This window comes from Pseudophryne corroboree, chromosome 12 (genome assembly GCF_028390025.1).
Source record: "Pseudophryne corroboree isolate aPseCor3 chromosome 12, aPseCor3.hap2, whole genome shotgun sequence".
Classification (NCBI taxonomy): Eukaryota; Metazoa; Chordata; class Amphibia; order Anura; family Myobatrachidae; genus Pseudophryne; species Pseudophryne corroboree.
In genome coordinates, this window is record NC_086455.1 from 112,448,141 (window position 1) to 112,471,823 (window position 23,683).

The 23,683-nt window shown below is 46.9% G+C and overlaps 1 protein-coding gene across 7 annotated transcripts in view; it reads left to right on the forward strand.

The window, feature by feature from the left end:
• The window catches only part of RALGAPA1 (Ral GTPase activating protein catalytic subunit alpha 1), a 669,595-nt gene that overhangs the window by 256,854 nt on the left and 389,058 nt on the right, over nt 1-23,683 (forward strand). For all 7 annotated transcript variants that reach the window (XM_063947861.1, XM_063947860.1, XM_063947862.1 and 4 more), the window contains exons 15-16: nt 4,320-4,557; nt 21,345-21,506. In XM_063947861.1, coding sequence (XP_063803931.1) covers nt 4,320-4,557; nt 21,345-21,506 — 400 coding nt within the window. The remainder of the gene's footprint in view (nt 1-4,319; nt 4,558-21,344; nt 21,507-23,683) is intronic.

Here is a 23,683-nt window from a genome sequence, read left to right on the forward strand (position 1 = left end):
GGCTAAAGGGTTTTCTGAGGCGGTCATTCAAACTATGTTGCGGGCCCGGAAACCGGCTTCTGCTCGGATTTACTATAGGGTCTGGCATTCTTGCTTTGTTTGGTGCGCATCTAACGATTATGACGCTTCCAAGTTTAGTATAGCCAAGTTGTTGGCTTTTCTTCAGCAGGGCCTGGACTTAGGCCTGCGTCTGGCCTCCCTCAAGGTTCAAATATCTGCCTTGTCGGTGTGGTTTCAGAGAAAATTTGCGACCTTACCTGATGTGCATACCTTTACTCAGGGCGTGTTGCGTATCCAACCTACCTATGTCCCGCCTGTGGCTCCTTGGGACTTGTCGGTGGTTTTGGAGGCGTTACAAGAGTCTCCGTTTGAACCTCTTGGTTCAGCTGACCTTAAGTGGCTTTCCCTTAAGGTGGTGTTTCTGCTGGCTATTTCTTCAGCTAGAAGAGTGTCAGATTTGGGTGCCTTGTCCTGTAGTTCCCCATATCTGATATTTCACCGTGACCGGTCGGTTCTTAGGACTCGTCCCGGCTATCTACCTAAGGTGGTTTCTTCGTTCCACCTTAATCAGGAGATTGTAGTTCCGCCACTTGTTTCTCCTGATCTGTCTCCCAAAGAGCGGTCTTTGGATGTGGTACGGGCTCTCCGTATCTATGTGAAGAGAACTGCTCCTATTAGGAAATCTGATTCTCTTTTTGTTGTGTTTGGGTTTCACAAACGGGGCTGGCCTGCTCACAAGCAAACTCTGGCCAGATGGATTAGAATGGTGATTGCACATGCTTAGGTGAAGGCTGGTCTCTCTGCTCCTGATCACATTAAGGCCCATTCTTCTCGGTCTGTTGGACCTTCTTGGGCGGCCCAACGTGGTGAGACCCTTGAACAATTGTGCAAAGCGGATACGTGGTCCTCTGTGAACACGTTCATAAGTTCTATGCCTTCGATACTGCCGCTTCCCAGGATGCTTCCTTTGAACGCCGGGTTCTTGTACCCGCTATAGTGCGTCCCCTCCCATAAGGAACTGCTTTAGGACATCCCCATTGTCCATTCCTTGTGGAGCCCAGTATACCCCGCAGCAGAAAACGAGATTTATGGTAAGAACTTACCTTTGTTAAAACTCTTTCTGCGAGGTACACTGGGCTCCACAAGGCACCCACCCTGACGCACTTAGCTTCTTTTGGTTGGTATGGCATTAGCCGCTGACACGTCTCCTGACGTGAGTATGCGGTATTGTGGCTACTAACCATTGTCGTCTCTTTTCCTGCTACTGCATTGGACTGGTTAACTAAAAACTGAGATCCTGTGCAGGGAGGCGGGGTGATATAGGAGGCGGCGCTATGCATTCTGGGAACAGTCAAAGCTTTGAGCCTGTTGGTGCCTCGGATCAAGATTCTACTCTACACCCCATTGTGCATTCCTTGTGGAGCCCAGTGTACCTCGCAGAAAGAGTTTTAACAAAGGTAAGTTCTTACCATAAAACTCGTTTTTTATTATAGGGTTGTTATTACTTGCGACCCTACCTTCAGTGGCTGATAACACATGTATTTTATATATTGTCTCTCACACACACACAGACACAGACAGACAGACACACACACACACACACACACACACACACACACACACACACACACACACACACCATTGGTACACAGCGCTTTTTATTTTTTTATGTCTAATTAACACAAATAAGTTATGTTTTAATTTGAGTTAATCAAAACAAAGCCACTGCTTTTCCTTTACCCTGCTTATACAGTTTGGTTCAGTGACTAATCTGCATAAATACTGAAGCAGGATGATGCATGATATATAGGGGATAGATACACTAATTTACTGGAAACTCTTGGATAATTACTTTTACCTTTGAAACTAGTGCTCAAAGCCAATGAAAATCTATAGGTTTTAAAAACCGGTGTTTAGTAAATATACCCCTAAGAGTGACATCACCGGTCTTGCCCTTGTACGTGTACTGTATCAAACATGCTGTTGAATTTGGCATACTCAGTAGCTGATACAAGGTTTATGTTACCTGTTCAGTGTACTACACAATGTCCTCTTCCTTACTATGGGGGTGATTCAGATCTGATCGTAGATGTGCTAAATTTAGAACATCTATGATCAGCTTCCCTGACATGCGGGGGGACGTCCAGCATAGGCCTAGTCCACCCCACATGTACTTCAGGAGTAGCTCCCAGCCAGCGCAGCTCCTGCGCGCTGGCAGGGAAATTCCCGTTACTGCTCGGGTCGCAGCGGTCCCCCCAATGGTCCGGGCACGCCTGCATTGCCCAGACTGCTCCCCCTAAACGGCAGCCAAACGCTGCTGACCCGCCCCCTCCCGCCCAGTGACCGCCTCTGCCTGACAATCAGGCAAAGGCTATTGCTAACCTAAGACAGCTATCAGCTGTCTGGCATGCGCCGGCCCACTGCGGCACCAGCGCATGCAGAGTTCTGACCCGATCGCTGCTGTGCGAAAATGCACAGCAGCGATCGGGTCTGAATGACCCCCTATATCTGCTAGCAGAGATAAGCCGCAATCTCTCAAGGGTTTTATAGTACAAGAGTAGATAATGTAATGTGAGCTTCTGCATTAGCAGTAAAGGGGGGTACTCACGGAGCGATATTCTAAGCAATATGACTAGATTACTTAGAGATTTGAGCATTATCGCTCCGTGTGTACCCCCTACAGCGATAGCGATGCGCAGCCCCGCGCATTGCGATCGCTGGTGCTAGATTGTCCTGCATGCAGGCCAATCTAGCGGGTCGCTCACTTGACCCACTGGGTGAAATGAGCGCCCCCCCGTCTCCCCCCGCACGCTCAGCACAGATCGCGCTGTGCTGAGCGGCGGGAGAGATGTGTGCTGAGCGGTTCGCTCAGCACACATCTCTCCCGCATCGGCCCGTCTATATGGGCCTTAAGTGATAGATAGCCAGAATTGGTATACCTATAGACAATGGGATAGGTAAAATCCTTAAAATCTGGGAATGGGATGGGTACTAGTTATTAAAGGCCACATGTCTAAGCTTTCAGAGGTGTGGCAGTCTCCAGTATATAATTTTAATGTTCTCCTCTCCCTTCAAAGCATTTTAATGATAAGCCCAATTATACTATTGGAATTTGTGTCCCTCACCACTGTCCCAACTTTTTTGATAGCTGAACAATTTTAATAAACAGATCTTGTAATGTATATTCATGGCTACTACTTGCTCATCGTATATAATAATAGGCAAACACAGCTTCTTACCTCTATGGGGGGAATTCAAGTATTTTGTGCACCGGCAGCCACTAGATGGCGCCCGACGGGCCCATTCAAGTGTTGCTCTGTTCAGCTGCCAACGCTGACATTACTGTTAGGTTGTTCTGTCACTTTGACGGGCTGATAAATAGTGTTACAGTAAAAGCCTGCAGTACATCTGTCCTCTCAATATATTTTAGGCTCAGAATTATAGAATATAATTTCTATCTTGAAAGCCCAAATTCCCAGCTCTTTTGGTCTTCAGTTCCTATACCTACTGTATATATGAATCTACAAATCTGTACGTGGCATCTCTGTTACTTGCATGACAATTACTCAAAGCTGCGCAGCTTTACAAGGTCCCATACTCATAAAACATGCAAACGCAGGTGTGGCTTCACTATGTGCCTTGTTGTCTTGATGTGCACTTAGCCAAGGAGTATGTTTCTATAGTAGAGCAATTTAAACATCTTTGGTATAGGCATACTGTATAAATATCCTTGCAAAGAACTATGGATCAACTAGGGTTGAGGTTACCTAAAGGTTAAAGATGGGCCAAATGGTTCTTATCTGCCATCTAATTCTATTTCTATGTTTCTAGAGCAAGATGATGGCGACTGAAGAGGAGTCATAATGACATCACGCTTTTTTTTTTTTTTTTTTTAAATAAGGAAGCATGACTGCGGGCACCACAGTTGGTGTAGTTGTTAGCATTACTAGCTTACTGCATTGTTGTCTTTGGTTTGATACTAACGAATGCTCTAGTGGTGTGGAGTCTGTATGTTCTCCTTGTATTTTCATGGGTTTCCTCCCACAATCCAAAAACATACAGTATGTAAAAAAATTAACCCTAGTGTACATATGTGTGTGCTTGTGATGGGGAATATAGATTGTAAGCTCCACTGGGCAGGAACTGATGAGAAGGAATAACTATTCTCTGTATAGTACTGAGGAATACAGTATGTGTGTGCTTTATAAATAACTGATAATAAATATTTGGTCCACCACTGCTGTTGAATTCAACCTGCTCTTTGTCATGTTGTGTGTATACATCCTACGTACAAATACATTTTATTTCTCACCCCTTAGACCCTGATTGTGGCCTGGATCAAGTCAAGCCTCCATGTTAGTGTTTCCCGGGAACTGTGGGATGATCTATTGGCAGTAATGTCATCTCTGACTTACTGGGAGGAGCAAGCCACAGAATGGGCTCACACCATGGAAACATTGACTAAAGTGCTTGCCAAGAACGTCTATCACCTTGATTTGAATGAGCTGCCGTTAGACAAGCTGAGCGAGCAGAAGCAGAAGAAGCACAAGGGCAAAGGTTAAACCCACATACTGATGCTGCACTTGACGTCTCTTAGATAGTTACGTAGTTAGTGAGGTTGAGAAGAGGCAAAATGCCCATCGGGTTCAACCTGTATTTTGTGATAAGCTGTTGATATTATAATGCACCTGCTGAAGTAATGGTTTAGTGCCAATTGACAACAATGATTCTTACCACTCCCAGATTAATGTCACTATGTTAATCGCTATAACCCTGGATACTTTTTCCAGTCAGAAATTTGTCCAGTTTGTTTTTAAACTTTACAGAGTCTGCCATTATTATCTTTTTTGGCAGGGAGTTCCACATTTTTATTTCCCTTACCGTGAAGAGCCCTTTCCTACGTTGTGTACGGAATTTTCTCTCCTCTAGCCTCAGCGAGTGCCCACGTGTCCTGTACAGAGTTCTTTTCATAAACAAATCCCCTGCTAACTCCTTGTAATGACCCTTTACATATATGAAGATATTAATAATGTCTCCTCTTAGAAGCCGTTTTTCTAGTGTGTACATATTTAACCTAGTAAGCCTTTCCTCGTATTCCAGTTTCTCCAACCCTTTAATCAATTTAGTAGCCCGCCTTTGAACTCTTTCTAGTTCCCCGATATCTTTTTTTATAATATGGGGCCCAAAATTGAACACAATATTCCAGGTGCGGACGTACCAATGATTTGTACAGTGACAGGATTACATCCTCGTCCCTTGTCTCAATGCCCCGTTGTATGCATGCGAGCACTTTACTTTCCTTTTTTTTACAGCATTTTAACATTGTGTACTGTTATTAAGCCTATTATCTATGAGCACCCCAAATCTTTTTCCTCCACAGTTACCACTATAATTTCCCCATTTAGATTGTATGATGCATGTGTCTTTTTTGTCCCAAAATGCATAACTTTGCATTTTTCTTTATTGAACCTCATTCCCCATTCAGAAGCCCAGGCTTCAAGTTTAAATAAGTCATTTTGTAGAGACTCCACATCACTATCTGAATTAATTACCTTACACAGCTTAGTATCCTCTGCAAAGATTGTCACTGTGCTTTCCAGACCAATTCCTAGATCGTTAATAAATATATTGAACAGTAGCGGGCCAAGTACGGACCCTTGTGGTATCCCACTGACTACTGTGGTGCCCAGCTGGAGAACATTCCGTTGACCACTACTTGTTGTACTCTGTTATCCAGCCAATTACCTATCTATGTACAAATAGTATATCCTAGACCAAGTTCCCTTAATTTGATGATCAGTCTCCTATGAGGCACTGTATCGAAGGCTTTTGCACAATCTAAATACACCACATCCACTGCTTTTCCCTGGTCAAGATTCACGCTCACTTCCTTGTAGAAGCTAATTAAGTTAGTTTGACATGATCTGTCCCTTACAAACACAAGCTGACTTTTGCTAATAATCTTATTAACCTGTAGATAATCCAATATGCTAGCCCTCAAAATACCTTCCAATATTTTACCCACTATAGAAGTTAAACTAACTGGTCTATAGTTACCAGGATTATTTTTAGTTCCCTTTTTAAATAAAGGCACTACCTCAGCTATGTGCCAATTCTTAGGTACTCTGCCTGAAGTGATTGAACTATGGAAAATCAATTATAGGGGTTTTGCTAGCTGTGACCTGAGATCCATAATAACCCTGGGATGAAAACCATCTGGGCCTGGCGATTTATTAATCTTTATTTTGCTTAGTCTCTCCAGGACTACTTCCTCACTTAAAGAAGCATCAAGCCAAGAGTCATTACCTTCACTATCGTTATGCACTACTCTTACCGTCTGATCCTCCCTTGTGAATACTGATGAAAAAAAATTGTTCAGTATATCTGCTTTTATTTTATCATCGTTTATCAAAACTCCCAATTCATCTTTTAATGGGCCTACGTTCTCCTTCTTTAACCTTTTACAGTTTATGTATTTATAAAACTTTTTAGGATTGGTTTTACTCTCTATAGCGATTTGCTTTTCGTTTACAATTTTAGCGGCCTTTATTACTTTTGTGCATTTTTTATTGCATTCCTTATAATGCTGGAATGAGTCCTCCCCTTCATTAGATTTAAATATTTTGAAAGCACGCCTCTTTTTAGCCATTGCTTCTGTGACCTCCTTATTAAGCCATATTGGTTTGTTTTTAGTACTTCTGCGTTTACTGCTCATGGGAATGAATTTCTGAATATTGCTATCAAGCAACCCTTTTAAAGCATCTCACATTTCTGTTGTGTCTTTACCATGAAACAAAACTTCCCAGTCAATGTCGTTTAGTGCCTGTCTCAGCATATTGAAGTTAGCTTTACTAAAGTTAAATGTTTTAGTTGTTCCCTTATAGCTCTAGTTGGGTCCTCGAATAATTTAGTCAAGTATTGATTCTTTAATGTATTTAAGAACGTGCTGCTCCTAGTTTTTACACGAGTCGTTACTTCAATTTATATCAGGATAGTTAAAATCCCCTAACACTAGAATGTCCCCCATTCCCGCAGCTTTTTCAATCTGGTGTAAGAGTTGTTCCTCATCGTGTACGCTAATATCCGGTTACTTGTAGCAATGACTAGTTTCTTTGCCTCTGTGTCCCCACTTGTGATCTCAACCCATAGCGACTCCACATTATGTCCTGCCCCCTTGAAAATACCCTCTATTAAGTTTGGTTTTAGAGATGAATTAACAAAGAGACATACCCCTCCTCCCCTTTTGGTAGCCCTGTCCCTCCTGAAAAGAGAATATCACTCCAAATATGCAGCCCAGTCGTGAGAGTTGTCCCACCATGTTTCCGTAATACCTATAATATCATACTGAGACTTTGATACAAGACATTCCAATTCCCCCATTTCTCTATCGTCCTAGTGGATGCTGGGGTTCCTGAAAGGACCATGGGGGAGTAGCGGCTCCGCAGGAGACAGGGCACAAAAAGTAAAGCTTTAGGATCAGGTGGTGTGCACTGGCTCCTCCCCCTATGACCCTCCTCCAAGCCAGTTAGATTTTTGTGCCCGGCCGAGAAGGGTGCAATCTAGGTGGCTCTCCTAAAGAGCTGCTTAGGAAAGTTTAGCTTAGGTTTTTTATTTTACAGTGAGTCCTGCTGGCAACAGGATCACTGCAACGAGGGACTTAGGGGAGAAGAAGTGAACTCACCTGCGTGCAGGATGGATTGGCTTCTTGGCTACTGGACATCAGCTCCAGAGGGACGATCACAGGTACAGCCTGGATGGTCACCGGAGCCTTGCCGCCGGCCCCCTTGCAGATGCTGAAGTAAGAAGAGGTCCAGAATCGGCGGCAGAAGACTCCTCAGTCTTCTAAAGGTAGCGCACAGCACTGCAGCTGTGCGCCATTTTCCTCTCAGCACACTTCACACGGCAGTCACTGAGGGTGCAGGGCGCTGGGAGGGGGGCGCCCTGGGAGGCAAATGAATACCTATTTTGGCTAAAAATACCTCACATATAGCCTCCGGAGGCTATATGGAGATATTTAACCCCTGCCAGAATCCGTTAAGAGCGGGAGACGAGGCCGCCGAAAAAGGGGCGGGGCCTATCTCCTCAGCACACAGCGCCATTTTCCCTCACAGAAAGGCTGGAGGGAAGGCTCCCAGGCTCTCCCCTGCACTGCACTACAGAAACAGGGTTAAAACAGAGAGGGGGGGCACTAATTTGGCGATATGCTTATATATATATTAAGATGCTATAAGGGAAAACACTTATATAAGGTTGTCCCTATATAATTATAGCGTTTTTGGTGTGTGCTGGCAAACTCTCCCTCTGTCTCTCCAAAGGGCTAGTGGGTCCTGTCCTCTATCAGAGCATTCCCTGTGTGTGTGCTGTGTGTCGGTACGTGTGTGTCGACAGGTAGGAGGACGATGTTGGTGAGGAGGCGGAGCAATTGCCTGTAATGGTGATGTCACTCTCTAGGGAGTCGACACCGGAATGGATGGCTTATTTAGGGAATTACGTGATAATGTCAACACGCTGCAAGGTCGGTTGACGACATGAGACGGCCGACAAACAATTAGTACGGTCCAGACGTCTCAAAAACACCGTCAAGGGTTTTTAAAACGCCCGTTTACTTTAGTCGGTCGACACAGACACAGACAGGGACACTGAATCCAGTGTCGACGGTGAATAAACAAACGTATTCCTTATTAGGGCCACACGTTAAAGGCAATGAAGGAGGTGTTACGTATTTCTGATACTACAAGTACCACAAAAGAGGGTATTATGTGGGATGTGAAAAAACTACCATAGTTTTTCCTGAATCAGATAAATTAAATAAAGTGTGTGATGATGCGTGGGTTCCCCCCGATAGAAAATTATGGGCGGTATACCCTTTCCCGCCAGAAGTTAGGGCGCGTTGGGAAACACCCTTTAAGGTGGATAAGGCGCTCACACGCTTATCAAAACAAGTGGCGGTACCGTCTATAGATAGGGCCGTCCTCAAGGACCAGCTGACAAGGCTGGAAAATATAATAAAAAGTATATACACACATACTGGTGTTATACTGCGGCCAGCGATCGCCTCAGCCTGGATGTGCAGAGCTAGGGTGGCTTGGTCGGATTCCCTGACTAAAAATATTGATACCCTTGACAGGGACAGTATTTTATTGACTATAGAGCATTTCTATATATGCGAGATGCACAGAGGGATATTTGCACTCTGGCATCATGAATAAACGCGATGTCCATAACTGCCAGAAGATGTTATGGACACGACAGTGGTCAGGTGATGCAGATTCCAAACGGCACAGTATGGCCGTATACAGGAAGAGGACTTGTTTGGGGTCGGTCCATCGGACCTGGTGGTCACGGCAACTGCTGGAAAATCCACCGTTTTTTACCCTAAGTCACATCTCTGCAGAAAAAGACACCGTCTTTTCAGCCTCAGTCCTCTCGTCCCTATAAAATCATATCTGCCCAGGGATAGAGGAAAGGGAAGAAGACTGCAGCAGGCAGCCCATTCCCAGGAACAGAAGCGTTCCACCGCGTCTGACAAGTTCTCAGCATGGCGCTGAGACCGTACAGGACCCCTGGATCCTACAAGTAGTATCCCGGGGGTACAGATGGGAATGTCGAGACGTTTCCCCTTCGCAGGCTCCTGAAGTCTGCTTTACCAAGTCTCCCTCCGACAAGGAGGTAGTATGGAAAAAAATTCACAAGCTGTATTCCCAGCAGGTGATAATTAAATTACCCCTCCTACTACAGAAAAGGGGTATTATTCCACACTATATTGTGGTACTGAAGCCAGAAGGCTAGGTGAGACTTATTCTAAAAAAATTTTTTTGAACACTTACAAAGGTTCAAATTAAGATGAAGTCACTCAGAGCAGTGATAACGAACCAGGAATAAGGGGACTATATAGGGTCCCGGGACATCAGGGATGCTTACCTCTATGTCCCAAATTTGCCCTTCTCACTAAGGGTACCTCAGGTTCGTGGTGCAGAACTGTCACTATCAGTTTCAGACGCTGCCGTTTGGATTGTCCACGGCACCCTGGGGTCTTTACCAAGGTAATGGCCGAATTGATGATTCTTCTTCGAAGAAAAGGCGTCTTAATTATCCCTTACTTGGACGATCTCCTGATAGGGGCATAGTCCAGGGAACAGTTGGAGGTCGGAGTAGCACTATCTCGGATACTGCTACAATCAGCACGGGTGGATTCTAAATATTCCAAAATCGCAGCTGATCCCGACGACACGTCTGCTGTGCCTAGGGATGATTCTGGACACAGTCCAGAAAAAGGTGTTTCTCCCGGAAGAGAAAGCCAGGGAGTTATCCGAGCAAGTCAGGAACCTCCTAAAAACAGTGCATCATTGCACAAGGGTCCTGGTAAAAATGGTGGCTTCCTACGAAGCAATTCCATTCGGCAGATTTCACGTAAGAACTTTTCAGTGGGATCTGCTGGACAAATGGTCCGGATCGCATCTTCAGATGCATCAGCGGATAACCCAATATCCAAGGACAAGGGTGTCTCTCCTGTGGTGGTTATAGAGTGCTCATCTTCTAGAGGGCAGCAGATTCGGCATTCGGAATTGGATGCTGGTAACCACGGAGCCCAGCCTGAGAGGCTGGGGAGCAGTCACACAAGGAAAAAATTTCCAGGGAGTGTGATCAAGTATGGAGACTTTTCTCCACATAAATATACTGGAGCTAAGGGTAAATTTATAATGCTCTAAGCTTAGCAAGACCTCTGCTTCAAGGTCAGCCGGTATTGATCCAGTGGGAAAAACATCACGGCAGTCGCCCACGTAAACAGACAGGGCGACACAAGAAGCAGGAGGGCAATGGCAGAAACTGCAAGGACTTTTCGCTGGGCGGAAAATCATGTGATAACACTGTCAGCAGTTTTTCATCCCGGGAATGGAAACTGGGAAGCAGACTTCCTCAGCACGACCTCCACCCGGGAGAGTGGAAACTTCATTGAGAAGTTTTTTCCACATGATTGTAAACCGTTGGGAAATACCAAAGGTGGACATGATGGCGTCCCGTCTGAACAAAAAACGGGACAGGTATTGCGCCAGGTCAAGAGACCCTCAGGCAATAGATGTGGACGTTCTGGTAACACCGTGGGTGTACCAGTCGGTGTATGTGTTCCCTCCTCTGCTTCTCATACCTAAGGTGCTGAGAATTATAAGACGTAGAGGAGTAAGAACTATACTCATGGCTCCGGATTGGCCAAGAAGGACTTGGTACCCGGAACTTCAAGAGATGCTTACAGAGGTCTTATGGCCTCTGCCGCTAAGAAGGGACTTGCTTCAGCAAGTACCATGTCTGTTCCAAGACTTACCGCAGCTGCGTTTGTCGGCATGGCGATGGAAAGCCGGATCCTAAGGGAAAAAAGGCATTCCGGAAGAGGTCATTCCTACCCTGGTCAAAGCCAGAAAGGAGGTGACCGCACAACATTATCACCACGTGTGGCGAAAATATGTTGCGTGGTGTGAGGCCAGGAAGGCCCCACAAAGAAATTTCAACTCGGTCGTTTTCCTGCATTTCCTGCAAACAGGAGTGTCTATGGGCCTCAAATTGGGGTCCATTAAGGTTCAAATTCGGCCCTGTAAATTTTCTTCCAGAAAGAATTGGCTTCAGTTCCTGAAGTCCAGAAGTTTGTCAAGGGAGTATTGCATATACAAACCCCTTTTTTGTGCCTCCAGTGGCACTGTGGGATCTCAACGTAGTTCTGGGATTCCTCAAATCACATTGGTTTAAAACCAGTCAAATATGTGGATTTGAAGCATCTCACATAAAAAGTGACCATGCTCTTGGCCCTGGCCTGGACCAGGCGAGTGTCAAATTGGTGGTTTTTTCTCAAAAAAGCCCATATCTGTTTGTCCATTCGGACAGGGCAGAGCTGCGGACTCGTCCCCAGTTCTCTCCCTAAGGTGGTGTCAGTGTTTCACCTGAACCAGCTTATTGTGGTGCCTTGCACCTACTAGGGACTTGGAGGACTCCAAGTTGCTAGGAGTTGTCAGGGCCCTGAAAATATGTTCCAGGACAGCTGGAGTCAGAAAATCTGACTCGCTGTTTATACTGTATGCACCCAACAAGTTGGGTGCGCCTGCTTCTAAGCAGGCGATTGCTCGTTGGATTTGTAACACAATTCAACTTGCACATTCTGAGGCAGACCTGCCACAGTCTAAATCGGTTAAGGCCCATTCCACAAGGAAGGTGGGCTCATCTTGGGCGGCTGCCCGAGAGGTCTCGGCATTACAACTCTGCCGAGCAGCTACGTGGTCAGGGGAGAACACGTTTGTAAAATTCTACAAATTTGATATCCTGGCAAAAGAGGACCTGGAGTTCTCTCATTCGGTGCTGCAGAGTCATCCGCACTCTCCCGCCCGTTTGGGAGCTTTGGTATAATCCCCATGGTTCTTTCAGGAACCCCAGCATCCACTAGGACGATAGAGAAAATAAGAATTTACTTACCGATAATTCTATTTCTCGGAGTCCGTAGTGGATGCTGGGCGCCCATCCCAAGTGCGGATTATCTGCAATACTTGTACATAGTTACAAAAATCGGGTTATTATTGTTGTGAGCCATCTTTTCAGAGGCTCCGCTGTTATCATACTGTTAACTGGGTTTAGATCACAAGTTGTACGGTGTGATTGGTGTGGCTGGTATGAGTCTTACCCGGGATTCAAAATTCCTCCCTTATTGTGTACGCTCGTCCGGGCACAGTACCTAACTGGCTTGGAGGAGGGTCATAGGGGGAGGAGCCAGTGCACACCACCTGATCCTAAAGCTTTACTTTTTGTGCCCTGTCTCCTGCGGAGCCGCTACTCCCCCATGGTCCTTTCAGGAACCCCAGCATCCACTACGGACTCCGAGAAATAGAATTATCGGTAAGTAAATTCTTATTTTTACCTGATAGGCTTCTTGCGTTCGCAAGCATACATTTTAGCTTAGAATCTCCCTTGCCTGTTTGTTTCAATGGTATCTTATCTATATTTACAAGTGCCTTTCTAGAATTACCCTTACCGACTGTTATTCTCCTCCCTCCCTTTCCACCCCCATCATACATAATACAGCCTTTCATACTACTATACCTATTTGACCTATTAAGACTTTCTAACACCCCCCCCCCCCCCCCCTGATGTTAGTATCCTCCCCTATGCTATGCACATAATTTTCTATATACCGTATTGTGGAGCCACATTCGTCATTAGGTAATAAATTGGGTATATCTTGGGCGATACCTGTGTCAGTATTTCCAGTGTTAATACCCATGAAATACCCTTACCGACTGATCTTGCGCTCCCCCCTTCTCCACCCCCAAATTGTTCACTACCCCCATCCTTACTGTTCTCCCTGATTAACCCGCAGCTTCTAGCTAAACCCTCCCCCCAGGCTTCTAGTTTAAAAGCTCCTCCAACCTTCTAACCATCCTGCCCCCCAGCACCGCAGCCCCCTCCTCATTCAGGTGCAATCCATCGTGACAAAAAAAGATGGTGCCTGACTGAGAAGTCCGCCCAGTGTTCCAAGAACACAAACCCCTCCTTCCTACACCAGTCTCTAAGCCACACATTTACCTCCCTAATCTCCCTCTGTCTCCCTGGGCTAGCGCGTGGCACTGGTAATATTCGGAGAATATTACCCTAGATGTCCTTGCCTTAAGTTTCTTGCCTAATTCCCTATAGTCTTTCTTGAGGACATCCCACTGCCACTAACTTAGTCATTGGTGCCACTAACTTTGTCATTGTTTTCTCATAACCCTGGATCTTTCATATAGCAGAGGCAGCCAATGAATAGGCTGAACCAATTGGTAGCCTTTCAGTTAGGAAATTTACTGAGATATGATTATAAAGTGGGTGTTTTGTCCAGTGGAGCCCACACCACACCCCTAGCACCCACAGACTATACTTACTTCTTCTGATTAAATAAGTAGTTTAAATTAATTTTTACTAATACAAATATGTAAAATATTTTTTTCTGCAGCAAGTTAGATTGATTTCCACAGGGAAAACATTGGTGGCGTAGAGTGGATCTTGATCCAGACGCACCAACAGGCTAAAGCTTTATGCTGTCCCAGGATGCATTGGGGCCTCTTCTATAACCTCGCCTCCAGGCACTGAGAGCTCAGTTTCGAGTTGTTGCCTGCAGCAGCAGGTCACCAAACAGGAGGGCTGCTATGGGGAGGAGGTTTGAGGCGGGACCCACCATTAAATCGGAAGAGGCGGGATCCCTCCTCAGGCAGGACCCACCATTAAATCGCATTCTGACCGTGACCTAGGGAGATGGGTCGCGGCGCTGGCATGTACACTGTCATTGGGCAGGGTCCCCACTAGACCACCAGGGTGTCCGAGTACAGGTCGGATGTACTAACACTCCATTTAATATGGCTCGCTAGTACCTGGGGTGGAAGTCCAACATAGGGGAGCCGGCGCTTGACCTGTAGCCCCGGCCCAGGGCGCCATCTCTGAACAGATTTTTCCGCCCTGGAGCTGCCTCACACTCTACCTTATTCCCTCATAGAGACACTGGGCGCCATTTTACAGCTTAGCAGCAGCAGCTGGTCTCTGGGATTGCAGTGCAAAGTCTCCCATGTAAAGCCGACTGTATACAGAGCCGTGACTCTACATTCACTTGACTATCCTACATGTCTGGACACAGTGCACTTTTTTTCTCACCAACGCTGTCTGTTTCCAGAATATATTGTACAAGTATTCTGATATATCTTCCGGTTTTGGAATGCGCTGTGATATATAGATGTATAATAATACAGTGCAGCTTTATTGTGATAATAAATTCTGCATTGCCAGTGACTGTGTGCCTGTTTCTGCTGTGTGGTTTCACTCTCAGTGTTTCCCAGATATAACGGTCACTATATTCTGTACCCTAAGGGGTTAGGTGCGTCTGGGTCTGCTAATATAGTGCGACATAGTATTTATCCAGTACGTATATTCTACTGTGTATTCAGTCACATAACATCGGATTTATTTGCAGGTATTGTACTTTGTCTGGCTTTATCATACTAAGTCACTCTGTATTTGCTTTCTCACATAGGGTGAGATTCAAATGATATATCATGCCCAATTTCCTTTCTAAAATGATCTCCGTTATCGCGCATATTGCGCCCAAAGTAATCAGGTTTAGCTGTGTAAAGGGTTGGATGCCTCGCTACTCCAGGGGTAGCGAGCTGAAATAATGATACAACGTCACTGAGGGCAGAAACAGAATGGGTATGAAAAGGGGTGAAAAGAATTGAATCCCACCCATAATGTCTGACAGACAGAGCAGTAAATCGGTGGAAACTCCTGCATCATGCAGAGCATGCTTCAAGGATTTATCAGAGGGGGAAGTATTGTATTACTGTCTGTGTACTATTTGTCATACATCTCCCAGTTAGTCCGCAGCTCCAGCATCTACACAGGAGCCTACCTTGGCTGCGTTCACCAACCTACTGGGTACTCTGGTGAAACGCCTAGCGCCCCCTAAGGGACCGCCTGTGTAACTACAGTTGCAGATTGTCCCCATGGTTAATCTGCTTTGGGCGAAAAATCTGTCTGACCAACTGCAGAAAGATCAGTCATTGATAAGACAAAAATCGGCGCCAGGTCACTCCTGTGTCCCTGGGTCCTTTAAGTGGGCTGCTTCGTCCTCACAATCCTCTCTGATGTTTCATCAGAAGAGATTGGGGAAGGGGGGGGGGAGCATTCGGTCCTGTCAGACACTGAATCCTGTGTTACTGATGAGGATTCTCCCTTGCAGATTGATGTCCCTGAATTAGTGGTTGCTCTTAATCATATCCTACAAATGATGTTGATGTGGATTCCACTATTGTGACAAAGAAAACTGATAAGTTTACACAGCAGAAGGTGGTTAAAACTGTAATACCCAATTCTGACCTCGGACATCTGGTGGGAACACCCTGGTCTTATCCAGGAAGGAGATTTCCTCTGCATAAACAGGCTTTGGCTCGCTATCCTCTCCCGGCAGAGTTGTGTAACAAATGGGAGATTCCACCGCTGGTGGATTCTTACGTCACCCGCCTCGTGGTGTCGTCCACTCTGCTCGGGGTTTTAAGAATGCCTGTTTACAAAAATAAATGTAAATATTAAACACACAGTATAAATAACATTCTAGATAGCTGAATACCCGTGCTTTGCTTTGGGATGTGGATGGTAAATTAGAATGATAGTTCGTTAATTTACGTTGGTTGGAGATCTAGTATATAGGCATATCTTGCTTCCCTGACTCACTTTGGGTAGTGGCCGGACCCCTCTTTGGTCCCGCGAGGGACCCTGCTCGTCCCACTATACAACTCTCAGTCTGTGGCTTCCTGCTGCCTCCATTCCCCTCCTCACATCATGTCAGTGCCCCTGTGAAATTATTGATTGTTTTACAGTTTCTTTTATAGCACAGCACATTATGTATCTCCTGATATACTCTGTGCTGCTGGGGGACAGTGCTACTTCCACTATATAACTCTCAGTGTGTGGGTTTGTGCTACCTGCATTCCCCTCCTCACATCATGTCACTGTCACATGCAGCCCTGTCATTACTGACATACATTGCATGTCCTGATACAGTGTGTTCTGCTGGCCCACCCCTAGGGGTGCTAGTGGTGTGTTACCCCCACAGTGTTTGTTCCCAGAGTATAAGTCATATGTGTAGCAAGTATGGTGTAAATTGCTTCAGGCATTCTAGAGTTATGCTGTTTGCTGAAAAACTCTGTGCTGCTGCCTCATCCCTAGGGGTGGTAGGGGTGTCTTACCCCCACAGTGTTTGTTCCCAGCTTGTAAGTCATATGTGTACCATGTTTGTTGTAAATTGGTCTAGGCATTCGGGAGTTATGCTGTCTCCTGAAATACTATATGCTGCTATCCCACTCCTTGTGGTGCCAGGGGTGTCTGTCCCCACAGAGTTTGTTCCCAGATTGTAAGTCAGATGAGTACCAAGTTTGTTTTAAATTGCTGCAGGCATTCCAGAGTTATGCTGTCTGCTGAAATACTCGGTGCTGCTGCCTCACCCCTAGGGGTGCTAGGGGTGTCTTCCCCCCACAGTGTTTGTTGCCAGATTGTAAGGCATATGTGTAGCAATTTTTTGAGTACAGTGCTCCAGGAATTCCAGAGTTATGCGGTCTCTTGATATACTCTGTGCTGCTGTCTGCCCCCCTAGGGTTGCTAGGGATTTCAAATTGTTTTAGTTGCCTCTGCCGTGTTTTAATACGCTCATTTGTAAAATTTCACAATCTTCGCTTGTAAACTGTGGATTTATATAGAAAGACAGAAGGACAAATTTCCTATTTTATATATTATACATTATATATACACACACACACACACACACACACACACACACACACACACACACACACACACACACACACACACACTCCCTTACAGGGGGCTAATCATTGACTCACTATAACTACTTCTGTCATTGCTAGACAATGCCTGTCTCACATTACCACCGCCACCTATTACGTTCAGGAGGGGTCCCCTGAGACGGGTGTAATGGCAGCCAAGGCGTCATCCACGTCTGTCCTGGCTCGCCGCATACTGTGGTTGAGGTCGTGGAAAGTGGACCTGTACTCCAAAAAGACCTTAGAGGTGCTTTCCTTCACTGGGGACATTTGTTTGGGTTAGACCTAAATAAAATAGTGTCTGAATTGCAGCCGTTACGACGGCTTTTATCCCCACTACTAGTCCTTCTGAACAGAAGGCGAAAGGTACCACTTTTCATTCCTTTCGGCCTCAAGGGAAAGCAAGAGGTCAGGCAAACCCAAGACAATCTCTTAGTGCTCCCAAAACCACTAAGCCCAAGGCAAAACAATCCTGGGCAGCCCATCAACCTGCTTCAAAACATGACAAGCCTGCTGCATGACGGGGAGGGCCACCCCAGGGTGGGAGGCCGACTTCTACAGTTTGTGCAGGTCTGGTTAAAGATCACTGCAGACGCATGGGTACTGGAAGTACTCTCTCACGGGTACGCTGTCTCGTTCAAGAGACGTCCCCATCACCAGTTTTGCAGTTCGGCCCTCCTTTTTGGATCGGTTAAAGGTGAGAGGCAGAGGTTATTATTTGACCCTGTTTCTGGTCCCGAAACTCAGAGTCCTTCCGGCCTATACTCAAATCTTTGAACAAGTTTGTGAGAGTGGCCAGGTTTCGTATGGAAACACTGCGCTCCATTGTACTGGCTATGGAACCTGGAGACTATATGGTATCCCTGGATATACAGGATGTATATCTGCATAATCCTATTGCCATGTCGCATCAGCAGTTCCTGCAGTTTGCTATTGGCAGGCTTCACTACCAATTCCAGGCTCTGCCAGATGGACTGGCTTCGACTCCTCGGATCTTCACCAAGGTCATAACCATGATGACGTCCCGCCTCCGTCGCCAGGGAGTCAGAAACCTGCCGTATTTGGACGACCTGCTGATTCTATTAAATTCCCACTAAGTCCTCCTTCATCATCTGCAACTGACGGTAACCTTCCTGCATGCCCACGGGTGGCTTATCAATTGGAAGAAGTCCTTGCTGGTCCCATCTCAGAGCTTGGTGCCCTTGTGGGCATTCCTGGACACGCACAATCAGAGACTGTTTCTATCTCCAGAAAAAGTCCTGAAGCTTCAGGACAGGACACAATGTTTCCTTCGTCACCCCAGAGTGTCGAGACACTCGGCGATGCAAGTACTTGGCCTGATGTTGTTTGATGGTGTCTGCCTTCGACTTTGTAGAGTACACTCAAGTTCATTCCCGCCCACTACAGAGGTTAATCCTTTCCAAGTGGGACAGCCTACCTCTTCGGATCAGATCTCATGGTTTCTTTGACCACGGAGGTTCGTCTGTTGCTGACCTGGTTGTTCCAGGACCAGCAATTGAGCAGGGGCCATCCCTTCTTGATCCCCGACTGGGTCCTGCTGACAACAGACGCCAGTCTGAGGGGATGGGGAGCAATGTTGGAGCAATACTCTTTTCAGGGTCACTGGACCAAGGAGTAATCCTTCCTCCTGATAAACATTCTAGAGCTGAGGGCAGTGTTCAATACACTATCTCTCGCCCTGCCTCTAGTACACGGTGGCTTACATAAACCATCAAGGTGGCACTCGATGCCGCATGGCAATGATGGAAGTGTCAAAAATCCTCTGTTGGGCGGAACGCCATATGCCAGCCATATCCGCAGTGTTCATTCCTGGTGTCCTGAACTGGGAAGCGGACTTCCTCAGTCGCCAGGAGGGGCACGCCAGAGAGTTTAGTCTTTATCCAGAAGTCTTTCAACTCCTACTGGACAGGTGGGGCCTACCGGATATAGACCTCATGGCGTCTCGACACAATCATAAGGTTCCAGTCTTCAGATTTCGGACAAGGGATCCTCAAGCAGCATTCGTGGACGCACTGGTGGTACCATGGAACGTTCAGCTGCTTTACGTGTTCCCTCCAGTGTCACTCCTGCCCAGGGTACTACGGAAGTTCAAACAAGAAGGAGGAATATTATTTCTAGTCGCTCCAGCACGGCCCAGATGGCATTGGTACTCAGACCTACAGGGTCTGTCGACAGGACGTCCTCTTCTACTTCCTCAGTGCCCAGACCTCCTCCTACAGGGCCCTTGCCTCTACCCAGACCTGGCCAGACTGGCTTTGACGGCATGGCTCTTGAAACACCACTCCTGAGGGCGAAAGGATTCTCCGAGGCAGTTATCCAAACTATGCTGAAGGCCTGCAAACCTGCATCTGCCCGGATTTATTACAGGGTCTGGAATTCTTGCTTTACCAGGTGTGCTGCTAAGAATTATGATGCATATGGATTCAGAACTTCCAGAATTCTGGCTTTTCTGCAACGAGGCCTGGACTTAGGTCTTCGTCTGGCCTCCCTCAAGGTTCATATATCTGCCTTGTTGGTATGGTTTCAGAGAAAAATTGTTTCAGGGAAAAATTGCGTCTATACCTGACGTACATTTATTTACTCAGGTTGTCCTGAGGATTCAGCCTCCCTACGTCCCTCCTGTGGCTCCATGGGATCTGGCTGTTGTCTAACCCTGCAAGAGTCTCCATTTGAACCTCTTGAATCAATGGACCTTAAATGACTCACGGCCAAGGTCCTGTTCTTGCTGGCTATTCATCTGCAAGACGGGTGTCAGACTTAGGCGCTTTGTCCTGTCGTCCACCCTTTTTGATATTTCACCGTGACTGCCCTGGTTTTTTACCTAAGGTGGTGTCATCATTTCACCTTAACCAAGAGATTGTGGTCTCGGCCTTTATCTCTTCAGGATTTGTCTTCCAAAGAACGTTTTTTGGATGTGGCTAGGGCTCTCTGAATGTATATGGAGAGAACTGCCTCTATCAGGAGGTCAGATGCGCTTTCTGTCCTGTTTTGTTTTGCTGGCTTGCGAATAAGCAAACCTTGGTCAGATGTATTAGAATGGTAATTGCACAAGCTTATGCGCTGACTGGACTTCCAGCTCTTGCTGCTATTAAAGCCCGTTCTATTCGGTCTTTTGGACCTTTTTGGGCGGCCCGCTGTGACGCATCCGCAGAACAATTGTGCAAGGCGGCTGTGTGGTCCTCAGTGAACACATTTCTTAACTTCTATGCCTTTGATTCCATCGCCTCCCAGGATGCTTTCTTTGGACGCCGGATCTTGTATCTGTTAAGGCACGTCCCCTCCCTTGAGCAACTGCTTTAGGACATTCCCGATGTTTTCCCTGTGGAAACCAATGTAACCTGCTGCAGAAAAGGAGTGTTATGGTAGACTTACCATGGATAACACTCTTTCTGCAAGGTACATTGGGTTCCACAGGGCGCCCACCCTGATGCACCTTGCTTCTTTGGGTTTGTATGGCATTAGCCGCTGGTACTTTCTCCTGTCGTGAGAATGTGTTCTTATGTGAGTAACATCTGCCTTCTCTCTTCCCTGCTACTGCATTTGACTGGTTAACGATCCGCAGCTCTCAGTGCCTGGAGGCGGGGTTATAGAGGAGGCCCCAATGCATCTTGGGACATCCTAAAGCTTTAGCCTGTTGGTGCTTCTGTATCACGATCCACTCTACACCCCAGATGGTTTCCTTGTGGAACCCAATGTACCTCACAGAAAGAGTGTCAACTATGGTAAGTCTACCATAACACTCCTTATTGTATAACAAAAACTAACACAAACTAATTGGAGTTGATTGGTTGAAAGGTTGTGGTAGGGGTGACTCGGTTATGGGCAGATTAACCAACAACTACAAGAGTCGGGATGCATAACCTAGCTGGGAGTTTCCAGTATTCTGCCAACTACGGAGTGATCGTCATCAAAATAAAGGGGAATAGGATGATGTACTGTATGATGTTGTAGCTATTGTTATAAATGATGCACTCATTCTTTGTGTAGGAAGCACCCATGAATTCCAGAAAGGCTCAGTGGATAAGTCTTTTTCTCGAGGCTGGAGCAGAGAGCAACCTGGGCAGGCTCCAATGCGCCAACGCAGTGCCACCACCACTGGGTCTCCTGGCACTGAGAAAGCCAGAAGCATTGTGCGTCAGAAAACAATTGGTATGTGAATACTAGAGCACCAATCATGTCTCCATTGCTCATATCAATCCATACTTTCTCAGGTAGAAAGATCTACTACTGTGTGCTGAGCAGCTCGCTGTACGTGTTTATAATGCAGATTCAATTGTATCAGATTATCTTTGGGGTAAATAAGTTAAGCGCGAGGCCTGTTGTAGTATCTTGTGATATGCTGGTGTGCACATCTCCTGCAATTATGGTACATAAGCATCAGTGTAAGCAATGTTAATTAACACAAACATCCGTGAGGAGACACGCTCATACATACATTACTGTTTGTGTCGCTGCACAGCCGGGCACCTCTGCTTGTGTCGCTGCACAGCCAGGCACCTCTGCTTGTGTCGCTGCACAGCCGGGCACCTCTGCTTGTGTCGCTGCACAGCCGGGCACCTCTGCTTGTGTCGCTGCACAGCCGGGCACCTCTGCTTGTGTCGCTGCACAGCCGGGCACCTCTGCTTGTGTCGCTGCACAGCCGGGCACCTCTGCTTGTGTCGCTGCACAGCCGGGCACCTCTGCTTGTGTCGCTGCACAGCCGGGCACCTCTGCTTGTGTCGCTGCACAGCCGGGCACCTCTGCTTGTGTCGCTGCACAGCCGGGCACCTCTGCTTGTGTCGCTGCACAGCCGGGCACCTCTGCTTGTGTCGCTGCACAGCCGGGCACCTCTGCTTGTGTCGCTGTACAGCCGGGCACCTCTGCTTGTGTCGCTGTACAGCCGGGCACCTCTGCTTGTGTCGCTGCACAGCCGGGCACCTCTGCTTGTGTCGCTGTACAGCCGGGCACCTCTGCTTGTGTCGCTGCACAGCCGGGCACCTCTGCTTGTGTCGCTGCACAGCCGGGCACCTCTGCTTGTGTCGCTGCACAGCCGAGCACCTCTGCTTGTGTCGCTGTACAGCCGGGCACCTCTGCTTGTGTCGCTGTACAGCCGGGCACCTCTGCTTGTGTCGCTGCACAGCCGGGCACCTCTGCTTGTGTCGCTGTACAGCCGGGCACCTCTGCTTGTGTCGCTGCACAGCCGGGCACCTCTGCTTGTGTCGCTGCACAGCCGGGCACCTCTGCTTGTGTCGCTGCACAGCCGGGCACCTCTGCTTGTGTCGCTGTACAGCCGGGCACCTCTGCTTGTGTCGCTGCACAGCCGGGCACCTCTGCTTGTGTCGCTGTACAGCCGGGCACCTCTGCTTGTGTCGCTGCACAGCCGGGCACCTCTGCTTGTGTCGCTGCACAGCCGGGCACCTCTGCTTGTGTCGCTGCACAGCCGGGCACCTCTGCTTGTGTCGCTGTACAGCCGGGCACCTCTGCTTGTGTCAAGCAGCACATCTCTATGGGTGTCACTTTCATTGTAAATTGCTTACAGATCTGTGATCTGTTTCCTCATGTTGGCTGCAGTGTGGAAGGTGTATAGATAATACATTTTTTTACACAATTTTTTGACACAAATCTGAATTGAAAACCAACCTCCTAGTCTTAATTTTAAAAGTTACATTTTTTTGTTTAGCTTATTCCTTTTTAGAAGACTATGCTTATTGTAATTGTCCGATAGTAGATGTGAAAAACCCATCAGTAAAACAAAGTCCAAGTCTACTGGACAGGCATAAATTATATTTTTAAAATCCAAACTTTGCTTTTGATATTTGGACAGCCCTGAGAAATAGCATTATTTTCATATACACAGATGTCCTCATACACCTATCCATTTTGCAGCATACATATGTGTCCTCTTACATCGTTGCTGCAGTCACCTTAAATAGCCATTCTAGTTGCACCTAGTCATAAATGCTGTACTAACGCCGAGCGTCTTTTTGTGCATTTCCCCTCAGAAAATACATAATATTTGTATACGAATAAGACGCACAAGTAGACTCTGCTAATTAAAATGATATGCAGCACACCTGTATCTGCATATGAAATTCTGCATTAGTGTTTTCCTGGAGCCGGGTGTAAGCTGCCGTGAGGTCGGGCGGCTGAGTGACATCCAGCTGCAGCGCTACTGTAGCGCTGATCTCCCTGTATGCCCGCCGGCTGTCCCCCCGTCTCCCTGCGGCTCCCCCCCCCCCTCTCCTCCTCTGGGTCCGCATGTCAGTCCGACATCATTTTGATGTCTGACTGAGATGGTCGAAAAGGCCCCGTTTTCGACACAAGCATGTGGATCGGCAGCTATTCCG